The sequence below is a fragment of the Silurus meridionalis genome, chromosome 11, assembly GCF_014805685.1.
Source record: "Silurus meridionalis isolate SWU-2019-XX chromosome 11, ASM1480568v1, whole genome shotgun sequence".
Lineage (NCBI taxonomy): Eukaryota > Metazoa > Chordata > Actinopteri > Siluriformes > Siluridae > Silurus > Silurus meridionalis.
In genome coordinates this window covers 3,392,699-3,412,001 of record NC_060894.1, presented here as the reverse complement: position 1 = coordinate 3,412,001, position 19,303 = coordinate 3,392,699, and the positions used below count along the sequence as shown (strand labels likewise).

Below are 19,303 nucleotides of genomic sequence, written 5' to 3'. Positions count from 1 at the left end.
CTGAGTATCAAAGATTTGGGCAATTTTTACTCTCTACTCAACTACATTTATGATTCAATAGATGGTACTTTTTACTCACTGTTTTTAATCACTGTTACCAATGACGTTCTGCAGCTCTATTGAAGATGTTATCAACACTCCACCACCCACATCTGCTGCCTGTGAGCGACTTTTTAACACTGCTGGCCTCATTTTCAGTCTAAAAAGAGTTCAAATAAATTCCAACAACTTTGAGAAGCAGCTTTTGTATGAGCCAAATACTAAAGTACTGTTAATTAGTACAGGTAATTATAGCTCATGCATGCAGAAAGATTTATGTTATATTTATGATATATTATGTTGTAGCCTCTGAAAAGTCGAGGGTGCATTCCAAAGTTGTCTGGGGTAGCCATGGTGAGGAGCACCTGTCAATAACCTTTTAGAAGATCTAACTCAGTCGTAAACTAAGCTCCACCAACACAATCGACACAGTCCTCCATTCTAGGAAGTGGGAACGAATCAGGCTTAGTTAAAGCATTCACTTTTCTGTAATCTGTACAGAAACAAAAGGAAGAATCTGTCTTGGGCACCAAAATACAAGGGGAACCCCAAGGACCCACACTAGGGACGTTCATGTTTAAGCAAATACTCAGTTTCTTGTCTCATAATGGCTCTCTTAACTTGGTTTGCCCTATACGGGTGCTGTACTGTACATACTACAATATACCTTCCGTTTTACAACACCCTGGTGTTTGCATTTCCATTTCCCATCACACTTTTACCAAATAAACTTCCATCCACCCATTTTATATACCACCCCGTGCCTTTAATCACGCTGTGCGACCCAACCCTAGACTGGGAGGTAACACCATCATGAAAGCTGTGATGATTCACAAAACCACAGTGAAAACCCAAATAATGATATATTAAGGCCATTCCATGTTTTATGCCAGTCGAAATTGTGTAAAAGTATCTGATCTGGCAACATCTGCAGAATACTGTTGCCCTAGGCATGGTGTATTGGTGCTGTTGCTATGACAGCTGATATGTTTGGATTCTTATAAAACCTACATAGTGAAGTACAAAAAGAAAAACACACCCATCCTTTGAAACGAGGAAACCGAAAGAACATATAATGTGAGGGTTTTTTTTGCTATTACCTTTAACACTTCAAAGCATTACAAACAGCTGTGTGTGTAAAGATATAAATACTAAAACAATAACACAATCCCAAGGAGAAAGACGTAAAGTCAGAACATCTCTTTTTATTCCACATGCTTGGTTCCTGTTAGCTTTACTGTGTTTCTCTTTATTTTGGTTTTTACCAGTCTCCAGTTTTGTGAATCCATGTGTAGGTTCCTGCCAGGTCTTATGACACAGATGTGGCCTTTGCACCTGTTATACCTCACAGTAAAATACTGGCCTCTGTACCTGTCAATCTCAGTCTCAAAAGGAGGCGTGGCATCATTGGCTTTCAGTCCCAGTAAAGGAGGCGTGGTCTATGTACCTGCCATTTCAATGAATGAGGAGGAGCCTCTGTACCTTCAATCTGTATTTATTTTTCATAAAGTAGGTGTGGTCTCTATATTATTTATCATGGAGGAGGCACGGTCTCTATATAATTTATATTCTAATGAAAGAGGTGTGGTCTTTCTATATTGTTTCTCATGAAGCATGTGTGGTCTCTATATCTATCATTTCTCATAAAGGAGGTGTGGGTTCTATATCTATCATTTCTCATAAAGGAGGTGTGGTTTCTATGTCTATTATTTCTCACTGAGGAGGTGTGGTTTCTATATCTATCGTTTCTCATAAAGGAGCCGTGATTTTTGTCTATTATTTCCCATGGAGGAGGCGTGGTTTCTATATTATTTCTCACGAAGGAGGTGTGGTCTCTTTTTTCTAATGATGGAGGCGTGGTCTCTTTATTAATTATGAAGAAGGCGTGGTCTCTTTATTAATCATGAAGGGGCGTGGTCTTTCTAGCTGTTAGTCCTCGTCGAGAAGGCGTGGCTTCTTTGCCTATTAAACTTATAATTTATCTTGAAAAGGTGTAGTGTATATAGCTATAAGTTCATATCAAGGAGGCGTGGCCATTGTACCTGTCAGTTCTATGAAAAACGAGGAGTTTGTGTACCTTCAGTCATCACTAAAGAAGTGCGTGTTTTCTCTTTGAGAAGAGGTAAACGTTAAAGTAATGATGAGCTGTTTTTTTTTTAAAAAATTTTATGATCCCTGCCAGTACATAGCCCTATGCATTAATAAAGTGTGGCATAGAACCTAAAGAGATATCCCATAAAATCAAACATAAAAATGCAGGCCATTTTAAATAATAAAATTCTTAATTTTGAATTAATTTATTAATGTTATTGGAGGTAATTGCAACATTTAAGCACTAGATGTCGCTCTTTCATCACATTTAGGATACATTTTTGGCGCGTGAAGTTGTGGTTTAGACCCAAAATAAAAAAACCTGTAGGAGAAAAATAAATAGATAAATAAAATAAAATAAATAATAATAATACACTAACAACCACCACCACACTGGGATATGCAAATAAAGAATTTCACTATGCTGTAATGTACATAATTAAATAACACCTTCACCTTTCAGCTGCTGATTGAATGTAAAAATATGCACTTATCTGATGAGAATCTGATCCAATCTATAAAGTATATAAAGTACACACAAACACATAAAAGTACAAATAGATAGATAGATAGATAGATAGATAGATAGATAGATAGATAGATAGATAGATGGATAGATGGATAGATGGATAGATGGATGAAAAAGGTCGGAGATTCTTAGTTGCTTTAAAGAATTTCTCGAATCATCCTTAATATTTGCAATTTAGTAAGTGCATTGCTCAAAAGAATTAGTAGAAACAGTAGAACACATTGGATTTCCTGCAAAAGCCTGTACTTTTCTCACAATACTTCATATTTCATCTCTCAAAAGTAAGCATTTGTGTCTATGAACATCTCATTGCTATCAGAATGATGAGTCCTTTTGTCATTGTTCACAAACAAGATCGTCACAATGTTTAGTCGTCCCCAGGTCAGGACTACAGGTCTCCATGTTATACTCATCATAACACTGCTTAAATAAAAGACACTTCTGAATGTTGAACTGAAAAGTCCCCTGAAAAGGACATGTCCATGTTATAATACAGAAAGATAAAAGATAAACATCCTAAATGGAGACAAATGTGTCTACTTACACAGCCTCCTGCTTAAAGTGATGCCCAAGTACTGACAGATAAGAGAGGATGAGAGAGAGAGAGAGAGAGAGAGAGAGAGAGAGAGAGAGAGAGCGCGCAAAGTTTCATGTCTCCTCTCAAAGCTAAAAATAATCTCAAGTGTATTGTCCATCCTGATTATCAGCAAAAATAGATATTTGCCTTCACTACATCCTGCCTGTGCACCCGACCCCATGGGATTAAACCCCACACCCTTCTCACATCATCAGGGAGTTCAGAAGAAAAAATAAATAAATAAATAAATAAATAACCAGCTAAATTTCCATTTACAGCATTTGGCAGATGCACCGATCCAGAGCGATTGAGCATTTGAGGGTTAGGGGCCTCACTCAAGGGCCCAGCAGTGTCAGCTTGGTAGTGAATTTCAAAGCTCCAAAGCAACTAAGAAAAACTGCAATTGTGTACAATCACCTGCAGTTTCCTACGTTATCAATGATGTCATTTTGCTCAAAATATATGATACTGTTCTCACCTGATATATTAGTCTCAACCCCCAAAACATCTCACCATCAGTTTATTGCATGAGTCATTGAATGCAAAATGGTTAAACCAGATGTCAGAATCTGTCAAGCTTCAATTTCTATTAATCTTTTTTTTTTTTTTTGCAAATGCATTTTATTAAATAATATTAAGGATGATTCGAGAAATGCTCCAAAGCAACCGAGAAAAACTCTAACATACAACAATATCATTGTGAGATCACGTGACTCTCAAGATACAAATGACAATATAGAAGCTATCACTTTGTTCGTTTCTCAAACACCCACACACACACACACACACGTTTAATTTTGATGTCTTATTTATTCATAAAAATAAAGTCCATCTTTACACATGTATATATATTTTTTAAATACAATATCGCAAATATATTGCAAACCGTGATAAAAGAACAGGCAGTCATCAGCATTTGATGTGGGTCACATGCCAAACGTTCATGTTCAACACGTCGGAAATGAACGTGCCGTGATATCCGGACTACGGGTTGCTCCAAAAAAAAAAAAAAAAAAAAAAAAAAAAAAATCTAAAAACTACTTTTTTTTAAATGGAAAAGAATTTTCTACATTTAATGCTAAATTGTTTACTTTCTACATAAAAAAAAAAAAATCAAATCAAATAATTTTTAAATATTATATTTAGTTGACTGGGCAATTGTTTGTTATGCCAAAAAGGAAATAGGAACAAATTTGAATTTGCTACTCAGGTGCGTAACAATTTATAATTATTATTATTATTATTATTATTATTATTATTATTATTATTATTATTTCCAATTTGTATTTTGGGTAGTGGATCTTTTTTTTTTTTTGCGTTGTCATTGCTGTTTTTTTGCACAATTTAACTAGAGCCAAAATACAAAAGAAAAATTGACAATGAGAAAACGAGGGAAAAGCAACCCTTAGTCCAGACATTACAGTAAAACCTCTCACACACACACACACACACACACACACACACACACGGGTCATTTCTTACTGTACTGTATATTGCTTTGTATTTTTCATCCAAATATACAAAACAAGACCAAAGAAGATATCAGAATAATCAAAATGATAATAAAAAAAAAAACCAGCGTGCGTGTCTTTGGTTCACCTGAACTCGTAGCTTATTAACAGCAGGAGAAATTATTCAATGAGCCAAAATTGAGTTGTTTTTTTTTGTCCTCTGCTGTTGGACATGAAGGGCACAAAGGTCATGAAGGACATCCGCTCGCCGACACTCGTTACACAGACGCGTTAAATACATGACATTGTTCACAAAAGAAAAGCATCAGAATGAGAAAAGTCCAAGAAATAAAGAGGAAAACACTTCTACAAAGCTACACACAGTCTTTCTCACCTCTAAAACTGCTCCACTATCAATCTGAGCTCTGCTAAAAACAGAGAGCTTATAAAAATAAAACTTTGTCTTTACATACCTGACCTAGTGATTTCATTCAACATATTCCAAACATACAGGTTGTTTTTTTTTGTGCGCTGTGCAGCTCCTCGATAAACACACATTTTAGACACTAGGGGGCGCTACAAACATCCGTTTGCAGAACAACAATAACAGATTACATGATATGGGTGAAACCGGTCGATCCATCTGTGATCCAGTGTGGCTGGAGTGTCTCATGATCATGATACTGGTTTATGAAGCTGGACAAGTACATCAACACGACATATGAAGAAACAGGAAGAAAACGGGGATGAATATCTGATCTACTCAGTTCTCACACTTGGCGTGAATGTGTTCCTGTTGAGGAGACAATCTGACTGCAGGGTATGGATACGGAGGAGTGAAAAAATAAAATTCCTCATCACCAGAGTCAGATGTAGAAGGATCACTGAACCGTACTCGAGCCACACAAGACCTTTAGATGGACGAATCTCAAGTTTGTTTGTTTTTTTTTAACTAATCAAGGGTAACTAAAGGGTATGCAAATTTCTTCTTCTTATTAATATCATTGTAATAATTATTATTTAAATCAAACGTGTACAATCATGAATTGCTGCTGTAACGTTTATGGCCATTACAGACCAAAAAGCTATTTGCATCCTTGCGTCCTGTTTCTTCTGTTCTGTGCTCCGCTGGCCACGCCCCCTTTTCATTTGAATATAGTCATGAACTGCTTTTTCTTTCTTTTACTGGGCGGAGCCATGTCACCCACATCCTGAGCTGTACTTGCTGAACCGAGTGACATGAACACACACACACACACACACACACACACACACTAATTACACACCACACACACACCCACACACCAATTACACCACACACACAGGACCTTGAACAGAAGACAATCTTAACAAGCTTTCTTACAAATAAAGATGTACATTCTCCCAGCTGGAAAAATGGGCGAAGCAATAAAAACCTCCCCTTCTCCAGGGCCCCCGCTGAGGGATCGCCATTGTTTAGAAGCACCTTGGGTAACGCACCAATCCGAAACCTTGCAACTTCAATTGCGCACGACGACGGGGGCGTAGGACAAGCGTGTGACTCATCTTCATATAATCCTGTGGTGCAGGAGCACAAATAGTTTCTGATAGAAATTGTGGTCCACCCTCAAAGGCGAGTTCATAGTCTCGTCTCTCCCCTCCCCACGTAAGCTATCGGACAGGGGCAGAGAAAAAAAAAGGACGGGGCGAGAGTCTGTTCCAGACAAGTGGTGGATGAGGAGGAAGACACACAGGGACCGGAAATTAGACATCGGGATCCGCCAATCACGTTCAGTCCGTGTATTCAGCGACGATAGAGAGCAGCACTGTGATGTCATCGGGTTTTCCTCCTGAGAATGAGAGGATTCAAATGAAACTCTGATTAGATACACACACTTGTGATAGTCATGTGATAGCCTTTGGTTTTAATTACAAGCCTGTTAGAGCCAGAAATGCCTAAGTTAGACTCAAAACGTTCACTGTCTAATTCTTGTGTTTTTTGCCTTTTGATTCATTTGTTGCATATAAACAAAAGGAACATGAATTTGTCGGAAAAACCATAAAAGACGAGGTGTTTCCACGCTTTTCACAGGCGCGGTACACTTCCTTAAAGAAAAGTTCTCTCAGGTCCTCACCTCTGACGTTGAGGCCGTTATCGCAGGCGAACTGGGCGAAGGGTGACATGTAGTTGGGGTCGTAGGCGAGCTCGTGCGCCTGCTCCGCTATACTGCGCGCAGTCTGCTGGACGCTATCGTAATTTGTGTTCTGCGATTGAAAAAAGAAACGGTTATCGTGAAAGGACACAACGTTCATGAGAAGTGTGTATGTTTGTGTGTGTTTCGTGTTTGAGGAAGAACCTGCCTTGAGCTTCTTGAGCTCCTGCAGGATCATGTAGTCGGGCATGTTGTCGAAAAGACCGTCGGTGGCGGTGAGGATGATGTCACCGAGCTGGACGTCAAATGATGACCTGTCTGCCATTTCAGGACTGAAGGATAGAAAGATGAAGAGAAAGAAAGAGCGAGGGAAAGAAAGAAAGAGGGAGTTCAGTTCACAGCACGGCGCAGTGACCGCTGTAACGTGAAACCTCAGGAAAGACAGCGTGTTCTGACCTGACGTGACCCTTGCCCTGAGCTTACTCTGTTAGTCTGACATTCAGGAAACCGAATCAGAGCCTGATGCCCAGTTTCCATCTGCGACACCAGCCCTGTCGGCAACACTTTTTACGATGGAGGAGAAGTAGCAGGGGGAAAAAATGGAATGGAAGGAACAGATCCTACCAGTTATTTGATTATTTCTTGATAAAGGGGTATACTGTCTATAAAAACAGAGCATTTTCTGATACTTTTCTTTTCTAACTGTCCATCGTTTAAAGATTTCATTCAAATTCACCACGAGAGACTTTTTAAACGAGACAAGATTAGAAAACGAAGAAGATGATGATGAACATTAGAGGTTCTGGGGCTTAAACCGCCAACCTTCTGATCAGCAACCCAGTCATAACTCCTCCTAATGTGTGTAGATCTTTACTCGTTAATACCTTGATGTAATTTAGACAGTAGACAGAAATCCCATTGTTATAACTAGAGGTAGACCGATTAATCATTTTTGCCGATAAATCGTCACCAATGGTTGATTGCAGCTATCAGCGAAAATCCATACTAATACAATAGTTTTTCCGGGTAAAAAAGGTTAAATAATACCAGACATTCTTTTCCTGTTGTGTCTGCAGGAAGTTACAGATCTACCTCTGCCATGTTAGTCTGTATTCTGTGACCATCAGGAGGCGCCTCGGTTACCATAGCGTTGTGATACGTCATATTGATGTAGCAGCAGTGGTGCTGAGAGAACGCGCTCGAGAAACAGTTTAGCAAAGAGAAATCGATCTACATAGAAAATACTGGTCACTTTCTAAATAATAAACATATAGTTGAATCTACTAGTAATTGCATATAAGCTAATTAAAGATTTTTAAAGATAATAAAAAATTCAATAAAGCGCACTTTTTAAGTCGATGCATCATAGCGGTAACCTTAAAGCCGATGAATATATTTATCCCGATTGTCTATGGCTGCAAAAATTGTGCTAAATGCATATTGATACTAAAAGCATTTCATGTACTTTGAGTTGGCTCAGTTTAATGTGGAAAAACACTCTTATCAGCACTTTGTTCTGCTGTTGGTTTGGAGTCAAACGAGTTCAATTTTCCAGGGAAAGAGAAATAAATAGAGAATTCAAGAAAGTAGATTCAAAAGTTGTAATCCGGCAAAATGTACTTGCTGATTTCCCCGCTGTTTGGCAGTTGTCAGACGTGTGTCTCTCTCATCTGACATGTCACTCAATTAACTGCTGATTAGATTTACTTATGTATTCCAGTGAACTGAAGACACCAGAACTGGAATCTGCCAACGACTTGAACTCATGACTTACTAAGAGACCGCGATGTACAACTATAAAATCCATAAAGTTCATAAATAGGCAGGTGTTCTTTCGGTTCCTTGAAACGCACGGTTCACGGAAACATCCTAAAAAAGCGGCCCGTTAAATTCAGAGTAATGGTAGAAACGACTCGTGTCTGATGACTGCGCTCTGGAAGAAATGCACGTCGGAAGCCATTCCGCTACATAAAAGATTAAAATGTCCTGTTTAATTTTAGCGTCACATGAGGAGCTCAAAATAGTCTTGCTCCTGCCAAGACCGTCTTGGAACGAGAACATGGGGCGGTGATTGGCCGAGTGAAGTGTCTGTCTGCTACCTGCTTTCTGATTGGCTGGTTCGATGCTGGATTTGGGCGGCTGGCAGGACGGTGAGGTCGAAAGGACATTCGCATGGATCGCTTTGGCCTTCATGGAAAATGTAACTAAGTCATTCTCGTTCACACTTAATAACTCTCTTGCTCTTCAGTTTTGATTTGTAGTCAGATGTTGTTGCCATGGTTACATTACACTAGCTATAGTAAAAAACTCCAAATTTAATCACTCCCTAATAAAGTCTCTCAAGCCCACAAGGGTACCCCAAGTTCCCCTATCATTCCCCCTTACCGGCTCCTTCACTTGCCTGACAAAGCATTGGCCCTTTATTAGCTTCCTTAAGCTTTTAATGATGAGGACCTTGGCTCCTCTCACTTTCTCTTAATTGCCTTCATGACACTCTTGGTTCCCACACTAGATCACAGACTTGCTTGACAATGATCTCCGGGGCCCCACACCAACTCTCTCGACTATGCCCTAGACCCCGACCAAGTCCTTACCAGCCTAGTTTCCTCTTCTCAACATTGCCCCTCAACCATTTACCAGCTCTCTTAGCACCTCAAAAATTCCCCGCCTCACTTGCCAGCAATCTTTATACCCTTGATTATCAAAATCGGCAAGGATCGGGCGATACGATACATATCACAATACAGGGGTTGCGATACGATATTTTGCAATACTGTAAGAAAGGTGATATATTGGGATATTTAAGAGTAGGATATAATTTTAGGAAAGTGGTCATCAAGAACACACCACTATATGCAAACCCTATCAAGAACCAGAACCCTTTTTACACGTTTCACACCTCAGTGGCATCAAATGTATTGCGATAATAAAAAACCCAAACAGACATGCATATAGTCATTATAGACACCTAATATGAAGTGATTGATGATGATGATGATGACTGATGATCTGAGTGCCCTTACGCTAGTACTTTCTATCTAGTGGTCGGGATATAAACTCAAAACGAAACAACTGCCATGAATCTTGCACGATTTTATTTTATTTTTTTATATCAAAATCGCGTTTTTTAAAAATAGATAAAGTATTACATTACAGCGTACTAAAAACCCAATTACAGCTGCTAAATTAGCATACGTGGCCCTCATGGAGAAGCCTATGAGCTCGCCCAAATGGCTTAAAAGAAAATAAAATAAAAAAATGTTTTCTACATTCATGCCAAAAGACTCTCTATCAATTACTACACAAACACGTGTAAAGTATGTGCGGACATGTCATTCTGTGGCTCCACCCACCTGTCACTCAGCACAGACCCTTCGGCCCCTGGTGGTGCGATCGCAAGCTGAAAGGGGGTGTTGAAGTAGTGCTGCTGCTCGTCAGAGCGATGGACCACCTCGCCCCCCCGGACCACCAGGAAACCGGAATCTCCCAGATTACACGTGTGGATTTGATGACTCCTCTGGTCCAGCACCACTATACATGCCGTACTGCTGCCTGCATGGTAGAGAGAAGAAACAAAACATCTGAGAATTTAATACTCAAAATTCCCCAGAGAATCGATCCCAGGCTCATGATCTCAAACTGCTAATTAGCGTCATTTCTTGCTAGCAACTTCCTTATGAAATATTACGATCCCTCAAGCAATTTGCATATAATGTACAAATCTAGCATCATGGGATCGCAGACACAGACAACCTACACACACACAAAGCCACAATCCTTTCCTGACTCACTCCAAGTTCTGTGTACGCCTATGAGTCACGCCGTGCTGCATCTTGTTAAACAAGAGCGTATTTGTGCGTTTAACCTCAGTAGAATTCCACAGCTATGAGTGTGTGTGTGTGTGTGTGTGGCTACATGTGATTGAAGATCCTTCATTGTGTCTAAAGGACCTGCTAGCTTTGATGGTCATGTCCAAAATCCTCATCACAAAAACTCCTAAATGTACTTTCTCCAACACTTTCATCTGGTTTATAAAGCATCCTATACCCACATACCCAGGATGCTATAGTATACACACACACCAATTTATTTTTATTTTGAAGGAATGACTAAATAAAACGTCATGTGACTCATTCAGTCAGATGACTAATTCAAAATGAATAAATTGTGGCCTGTTATGCTGTAGATGGGCATTTATTTATTTTTGTGAGACAGTTTGTGTCTTTTTAACCCCTCAGACGGACTCAGACTATCCATGATGACATCTCAGACATGGTAACACAAGTGGTCAGAATAGCACCATTTGCACAGGTCAGTGCTCCCTGTGCCTGTGCGTGCAGCAGTGTGGCGCCATCTGTTGGCGTGTTACAAAACTAGTCTCAAAATTTTTGATGCCGGGCCCAGACAAATGGTTTACTGAACGGTGCTTTTTCCCCTGGTCAACTAAACAATAATACGTGAGTGTGCATGTGTGTGTGTGTGTGTTTTCCTACCCAGCAGTGGTACTTTGTTCTGTAGGAGCTCGTAGTAGGCCGAGGTGAGGATTCCCACAGGGCTGCTTGGAGTGAAGCGTCCCTCCTTCACCAACCGCTCGCACGTCCTCATCAGAGTCTCTGAGAACTGAGACGGGTCTACGCCGTAATCACGCCATCCACCCACCCCATCCGCCACGCCTACAGAAGAAGAGAGAAAGTGTGACACATTATTCATCTGCAGCAAGTATTTGGGACAAATTATTCATCTCGTGTATAAGTCCCAGTGGCTCTGAGCGAGACACCAGTAACAACACTTCATCAATTCTGTCTGCGAGTCGCACTGGTGTAACATGAAGTCGAGCTGATCATGTAAATCATGTTATTAGAGACTTTTGTTTGTCCAGCTGCTCCTGCTGAGCTGAGCACTGTTTAGTGTGTCTAAGGGGCTTTCGATTGTGTTGTTATAGCGCTGGTGAATCTGTCGGACATAAATTAATGAAGAACCGGTACATTAGTAAAGAATAGGGCTTCCTCGCACAGTTTATGAGTCTGAAAATATCAAATGAATAGAGTCTGAAAATATAAAATGTGATCAGCAAAACCCATTTTACTTGCATTGTACACCTTTTAATTGTATCCATTTGATCCATTCTGGTCAAGAGCTTTGCTGGTTTGAATTCAAGTCATTCGATTACTGAGCATAAACAGTGACCACACCTGGACATGAGAACTAAACTCACAGCTAAGCAATGACCCTGGAGCTGTGAGCTGGAGCTTTGAGCTGGAGCTGGCTCCTTCAATACCACACTGCTTGAGTAGAACATTTAAGATGCATTTACCAGAGTGGCTTACAATCATCTCATTTATACAACATTCATGAGTCTTTTGAGGGTTAAAAGCTTTGCTCAAAATCTAATCAGTGGTAACCAACACTTCCATTTAACGAAACATTATACAGGTTCTGATCAGGCACTGAGGTGTGGTTTGGCCAATCGTTTAGACAAAATGCTTTGAAAGGACAAACCCATGAAACTGTGAATCTCCTCAAACTCATGCGAACGATCACAACACCGCTTATGCTCAGTCACACAAACACACACTTCATCATGAATTGCAGAAGTGACTACAAAGTCACACCATGACATCAGCAGGATACGTTCACTCTGGAACTTCACACGCCGCAAGTGTTAAGATTGACAAAAAAAAAAAAAAAGACAACTTTGAAGAGGAAAGAAAACAGATGCTGCTGGTGTCAAGCGTAACTACTTTCTCTCTCACACACCCACACACACTTGCAAGCCTTATGGCACAGCTTTGTGATGCTAATCAAAAATGTATTCCATGAGTTGAGACAAAGCTACAGTGATATTTGGATTGATCACGTTCTTCATCACAGAGGGAAAAATCACGTGTGAATATTATGAATAAGGTCTAAGTATTTGATGTATATAAAGAATTCGGGTGAGGTGGAAATAGGTAAGATATATAATGCGTTTCGCTCTGATTTCTGTCCGATATCTCGGGTCTCGAATTCAGATGACGAATGAAACCTTTGTGGAAAACAGAGGGCAGTGATAAATTAACAAAAACAGCTTAGGCAGCTAATGGGGCTGTAAAGTGCATCCGGAGTTTTATACAAGTTACAGCAAAATGTTCGGCTCTATGCGCACACACACACACACACACACACACACTCGCTGTCATAACACTTTCATAACACTCATGACACAGAAGAGGGGTGTAGAGGAAGTACAGAAATGTTAGCTAGCACAAGGTACTGGTTTGTAAGAGTCAGATTTCAAACTGGTTTCTGGATTTTTTTGTTCCCTTTTATGGTCAATGGTAAATTTCTAGGTGAAAACATAAATAAAAAAAACCCAAAACAACAGCTTACACTAAGGCCAGATTTTCTCCTGAGGTAAACTACTAACTGCTCTCATCACAATTAAGTGTTCAATTTGTTTTTAATAGAAACGTTTCAAATGTTAAACATACACAAAACAAGTGCTCATTAACTTTTTCTCTTCTTTCAAAAACAGTTTAAGAGCAGAAAAACCACAGCTTATGTCATGTCTAAACCTCTCTGTACTTAAGAATTTCCCACGGTGGAAAACATCCGAACTTTTACAAAACCTGTGTGTAAAATCGCTTAAAAACAACATTAAATTACAAAAAGATAAAGTCCCATATAAACCTGTTAAATCTGTTTAGGAGGAATGTCTGGGATTCGAATCCCTGTAAATGCAGTCAATATGGAAAGGATACGTTTAACATAAACCTGTGACATGTAGCTGCGCTACTTCAACACAATCCGACCAATCAGAATGAAGAAACCAACAGTGCCGAGGGAAATAAAGAATATAATGTCGGAGGTGACGGAGGTGCTACGCTAATGCAGTGCAGTTATGTTGATAATGTAATCCAGACACACATGATGCACACACACACACACACACACACACACACACACACACACACACACACACACACACACACACACACACAGCACTGTTAATAATTGTGACATTAACTATAGTCTCTGTCTAGATACAAAAGCAGGACAAAAAGGCTACATGGTAAAGGTCACATAGTTCTAATGGGTACTGTGCATTAAAAGGAGGCATCTCAATAACTTTCATCCATCTCCAAGCCTCTTTCTTTCTCACACACACACACACATGCAGGATTTCTCAGAGAGGACCATACAAGGAGTCTTTGCCACTTCCTCAAAACACACGCATGGGAGAAAAGCAGCATCCAACTAAAACAAAAACTGAGGCAGCAAAATCTCAGGGTCAGAGCTCAGGAATAACCATGAAGAGCAGTTATAAACAAACATGACACGCTTCCAGATGAAACACAGTGTTCCAGGTAGAAAGTTGGACGCTTCTGAACTTAAACAGTCACAGATGCGGTTCCCCAAAGTTCACCGGCGTGTGACGTAAATCCCACGCCAGAATATCAGGAATGAAGGTCTGTGGAGTCCTTGTGCACAATTCATCCACGCAAACCTCCCTTCATACCTTCTCTCCGGCAATTACCGCTGTGATGATCACAGCAGAGATTAGAGTTGTGTGAACTTCAGGTGTAAATTGCGGACTCGTCTCGTAGGACATTGCGCAACAACTTTATTCAAATATGATCCGAAAACAGCACAGTAAAGATGAATCGAAACAAGGACAAGGAGTAGCTGCAAAACACCATACCTCAAACACATGGGCAAATAGTCTTCACCTTTTCACCACACACTGCATAAACACCATCCAGACACCGTACAAACAGTCCTCACCTAGTCAAAACACACTGTCCTTACCTCGTCAACGTACACTGTCCAAACATCGTCCCCACCTCATCACCACACAATCAAATATTGTCCAAACCATGGAATCAAACACCATCCAAACGCTGTCCTTGCTTCATCCTCACACACAAAACATCCAAGCATTGTTTAAACATCGTCTTCACATTGTCCCCACACACTCTCAGACACTCCAAACACTGTCCTCACTTAGTCACTACACACAATCCAAACACTGTTAAACGAGGTAATGTTCAAGTTAGAGATGGACATTAGTTTGAGAGACTTCTTTGCCGATAACGTGTTAATCAGCTATTTAAAAGTGACAGTATATTCTGTATATACATTGTACACGTGTATACATTATGCACTTTAAAGTCAATTACTACAGGTTTATATCAGTCATCTTCATCACATTATCACACAAACACCTTGCCTTTCATGTCTCAACATTATTTCCACCCGTGTTCACTTGTTACAACAATGTCCCAACAAATTCACATGTGCAATATCTAAACTCTTCAACCACCCCCCCACACAAACACAGACACCATCTAAACCACTTCTAAAGTACAAATTTGAGCCGCACCTCATACCACAGTCTGATACCAGTGTTGAGTAACATAAAACTATGTACTAAGGTGTAACAGTGCAGCATGTAGTGTCAGAACCCACACAAGACTTACTGTCTCTGTGCTGTTGATGAACTAGATTTAGTGTGTGTGTGTGTGTGTGTGTGTGTGTGTGTGTGTGTGTGTGTGTGTGGTGATAAACTGGAGGCTATAAGTCAAAATTCTAGCTGAAATTAGGATAACCTCCATGCATACATTACACATATATTACAAATATATACATATGCACACATATACAGCACTAAGTTAAGTAAAGAAAAAAGACAGTTCACCATTACTTTAAAAGATTAAGAATCAGTCAGTCAGAAAAATCTCAATAACTTTTAAATGTATCTCCAAGTGCAGTCTCCCAAACCATCAAATGCTTTAATGAAACAGGTTCTCATGAGGACCAAACCTGGAAAGAAAGACCAAGAGCTACCTCTGCTGCAGAGGATAGATTTATTCGAATTACCAGCTTCAGAAACCGCCGCTTTACATAAATCCCTACATGATCAAATTGCAACAAAAAAAACTAATCACTTAAGAAGAACAACAAGCACAAGAGACTTGCTTTGACAAAGAAACACAAACAATAAACATTGGATCAGTGGTCTGATCAGTCCAAATTTGCGGTTCTAACCGCTGTGAGGTGTCCAGAGGGTGAACATGGTTCCTCAATGTGTGGTTTTCACAAGGAAGCATGGAGGAGGAGGTGTGATGGTAAGGAGGGGCTTTGCTGGTGACAGATTTGGTGACTTCAAACTTGAAAGCACACTTATCTAGCATGCATAGAACAGCATTTAGCAGCGACATGCCATCCCATATGGTCTGCACTTAGAGGGACCATCATTTGTCTTCCAGCATGACAACGACCCCAACCACACCTCTAGGTTAATGTAAGAGCCATTTGTCGAGGAAGGAGAGTGATGGAGTGCTGCATAAGATGACCTGGCCTCCTCAATCACCCGGTTTAAATCCAGTTGAGATGGTTTGGGATGAGTTGGAACCAAACTAACAGCTGGAACCAAATCCCATGTGTGTCAACACACTTGGCCAATAAACATGCTTCTGATTTTGAGTTGGACCAGAGAGTGAAGGAAAAGCATCCAACAAGCACTCAAACATTTATGGGACCTCCTTCAAGATTGTTTGAAAACCATTTCAGGTGATTGAAATGTCATGAAAGCTAAAGATGGCTAATTCAAGGAATCAAGAACATAAACATAATAACATTCTTTTATTGTTCGTATGTCTTAAGGATCAATGTAGAAAATAATCTAAATAAAAAACAACTAACATCTGCTGAAGGAAAATGTGCGTCCAAACCTCTGATTGGTTTTATACCACGCGCCCTGTAAAACAGCTGTCTCGCGCTTAACCACGTGCTACACCACGTGCTACACCTCACACACAACAAAAGAACTCACTACCGGAAGTAGAAATTCCCTCAAGGGTAGTTTACAAGGATAACGTGAAAGCATAACATATAATCCACAAAACATGGTTTTTTTTTAATCCTGAAGGATTAAAATATTATGAATATAACCTACAAAACACACTTTGTACATCTTTCCGTGTTTTAGTATCAACACACTAACCGGGAAAACACACATAAGCACTGAGCCGATTGTGTGCTTCTATAAGCGATAATACAGAGATAATTTAACACAGAAAAATGACATTTCAGAAGAAATTATAACATATTGAAAAGGAAAAAATAGCCGTATTGTCACAACAAAACGCAATTGCGCATGCGCTGCCTGCCACGCGTGTCTCTATAACTACATCTGACCTCCTATATCACTAAAATAAACATTTTAAAAGTGATTTTTTTGGATCATTAAATCAGATGACATCAAATAAATAAGCAATAAATCAAATTTCATTTAAAACAAACAACGTGATTAAGCACTGCTATAAACGAATAGTTTGATCCTGTAAACGGAATGTTTTTTTTGTCCAATATGGCGGCCTCCATGCTCAACCATTCTGACCTTTAAAAGGAAAATAAGCACCTCTGCGATGTTCAACTAAAAATCTCTCTCCTGTTAGGATTTAACACCTAGAATGACCATCACGAGGTTTTTAAAGCCCCTTCCATGCGATTCCTTTTCATCCTATTAGACTACATTTCTTCTTGTATACGTGTGGAGGTCTGAGAGATTAGTAATTAAGAGAAAATACAATAAATCAAGATCTACAATGCAAAATCAAGTCATATCAAATATCTATTCTGTACAGGAATGAGTTCCGGTTCCTGTGTCATTTTGGGTAAAATGTCCTCTCTATAATAATCCAAATAAACATAACTACTAAACCCATAAATACATATGGAATACTAACAGATTATCAACAGTCTGAATTAAATATGCATCAATATTCCTTTATAGTACTAGTATAAGGAAGGTCCCAGGTGAGAGGTAAGGGGGTGGGGGTCCCCAGGTGAGCGGTAAGGGGGTGGGGGTCCCAGGTAAGAGGTAAAGGGGGTACCCAGGTGAGAGGTAAGGGGGGTGGGGGTACCCAGGTTAGAGGTAAGGGGGTACCCAGGTGAGCGGTAAGGGGGTGGGGGTCCCAGGTAAGAGGTGAGAGGGTGATCCAGGTGAAGGTGGGTTCCAGGTGAGCTGGTGATCAGTGCAACCTGGAACTACTTTAACCCCTGAAGGTCATTTAAGCAAACGAAGGGCTGCTCTGCTGTAAGTTTTATGCCGATCGTGTATTTATTTAATTATTAATAACCCGAATGTGGACATGGATTATAATACAAAAGGGAAAGAAAGTCAAGAGAAGGTTTTTATTGTTATTTTTTTACCTAGGACATCTGCGGACCGGTGGCACGATATGAAGCACGCGTCATCGCCGTAGCACATGCCCTTCTTAAGTATGCCCTTTCGGAAGTCCTTGCCGAAACCGCAGCTCGCCGTGACCAGCTTGTAATCCCGGCCATCGGTCTGAGAAAGTCCGCCCAGGACGGCCCTGGCAACGATCCGTCCATAGGAGAGTACCGATAACATTCCCCGCCTCGCCGCACACACAGTCCGCGCTGAACGCTCCCGGGGGTCTCCTCTGAACACCAGAATCCGCTCGATCCGATTCAGAAAAGGCTTTAAGTCTTGGCTGATTTCACAGGGAAAGTTTCTACACGCTGTTGCCCCATCGCCCGACCAGACATCCTGCTTTCGGCTCTCTGTCTCTCTCTCTCTCTCTCCAACCGCACACACGCCTCAACAGCCGGGTTTCGGAGAACAGCAGAGGGGAAAGGGAAAAAAAACAAAAAAACATTGCATACGGGTCCTTCGAGTCATGTGACTCTACGTCACAAGGAGCGTCCCAGAAGTGCCCTTTTTGTCCTCGTGTTCTGTGAATTCTGTGGTCAAGAAAAATAAACCAATCTTTTTATTCTTATTGTATTTATTCAATATTATTTTGGAAAGATATATAAATATATATTAATAAAAAAATGTATATTTGATGTGCTGTTTTATACAGAACATGAAAATTTGGGTTGTGAACAACAATAAATTATACATTTGTTTATTTTGTTAGGAAAATTCCATATTCATAAGACAAAGTGGGCTCAATGTAGACCAAACTGTTCCTATTTTATTAATGACTTTAAATTGTATGTAAATCTATTAGAAGAAACAAACAAAAAAAACAAACAAAAGCACTGAAAACATGTAATGCTCTGAAAGCATTGAAATTTATGTAATTTTTTAATTATTTTTTCTCTGGAAGTAAGTGTAAATTTGACATGAGAATGTAATAACTTAAAAAAAAAATTGTCCTTTTGTCCCCTTTAGAGGCTTTACGACTTTAATAACAAACATATATATTTTAATAAACCTATTTATTGTTTAAGCAAAAATTTTAATACAAATATAAATCGCAGTGTGTCAAACCCGTTTTATCTGTGTTTTGTCTGGAAATTCAATCCTACCGTTACACAAAGCAACACCAAATCCCTTAAGACGGTCACTGCGTCATGTATTTAATAATTTAGCAGTTTCTATCATATGTAACTCTAGTTTTGTTGTGTGTGTTGTGTATATTTTAAAGTTGAATATAAAATAATTGTCCTCTTTATCCCCTTTGTCTTC

At 39.8% G+C, this 19,303-nt stretch overlaps 1 protein-coding gene across 1 annotated transcript; it reads right to left on the bottom strand.

Moving 5' to 3' along the window:
- Nucleotides 1-4,026: 4,026 nt before the first annotated feature.
- On the bottom strand, nt 4,027-18,549 carry LOC124393759 (protein phosphatase PTC7 homolog). Its single transcript, XM_046861775.1, has 6 exons — nt 18,016-18,549; nt 11,313-11,492; nt 10,173-10,371; nt 7,028-7,151; nt 6,802-6,931; nt 4,027-6,516 (listed from the first exon to the last, which is right to left on the bottom strand). The coding sequence occupies exons 1-6, from the start codon at nt 18,215-18,217 to the stop codon at nt 6,458-6,460; spliced, it is 894 nt and encodes a 297-aa protein (XP_046717731.1). The 5' UTR covers nt 18,218-18,549; the 3' UTR covers nt 4,027-6,457.
- Nucleotides 18,550-19,303: the final 754 nt, after the last annotated feature.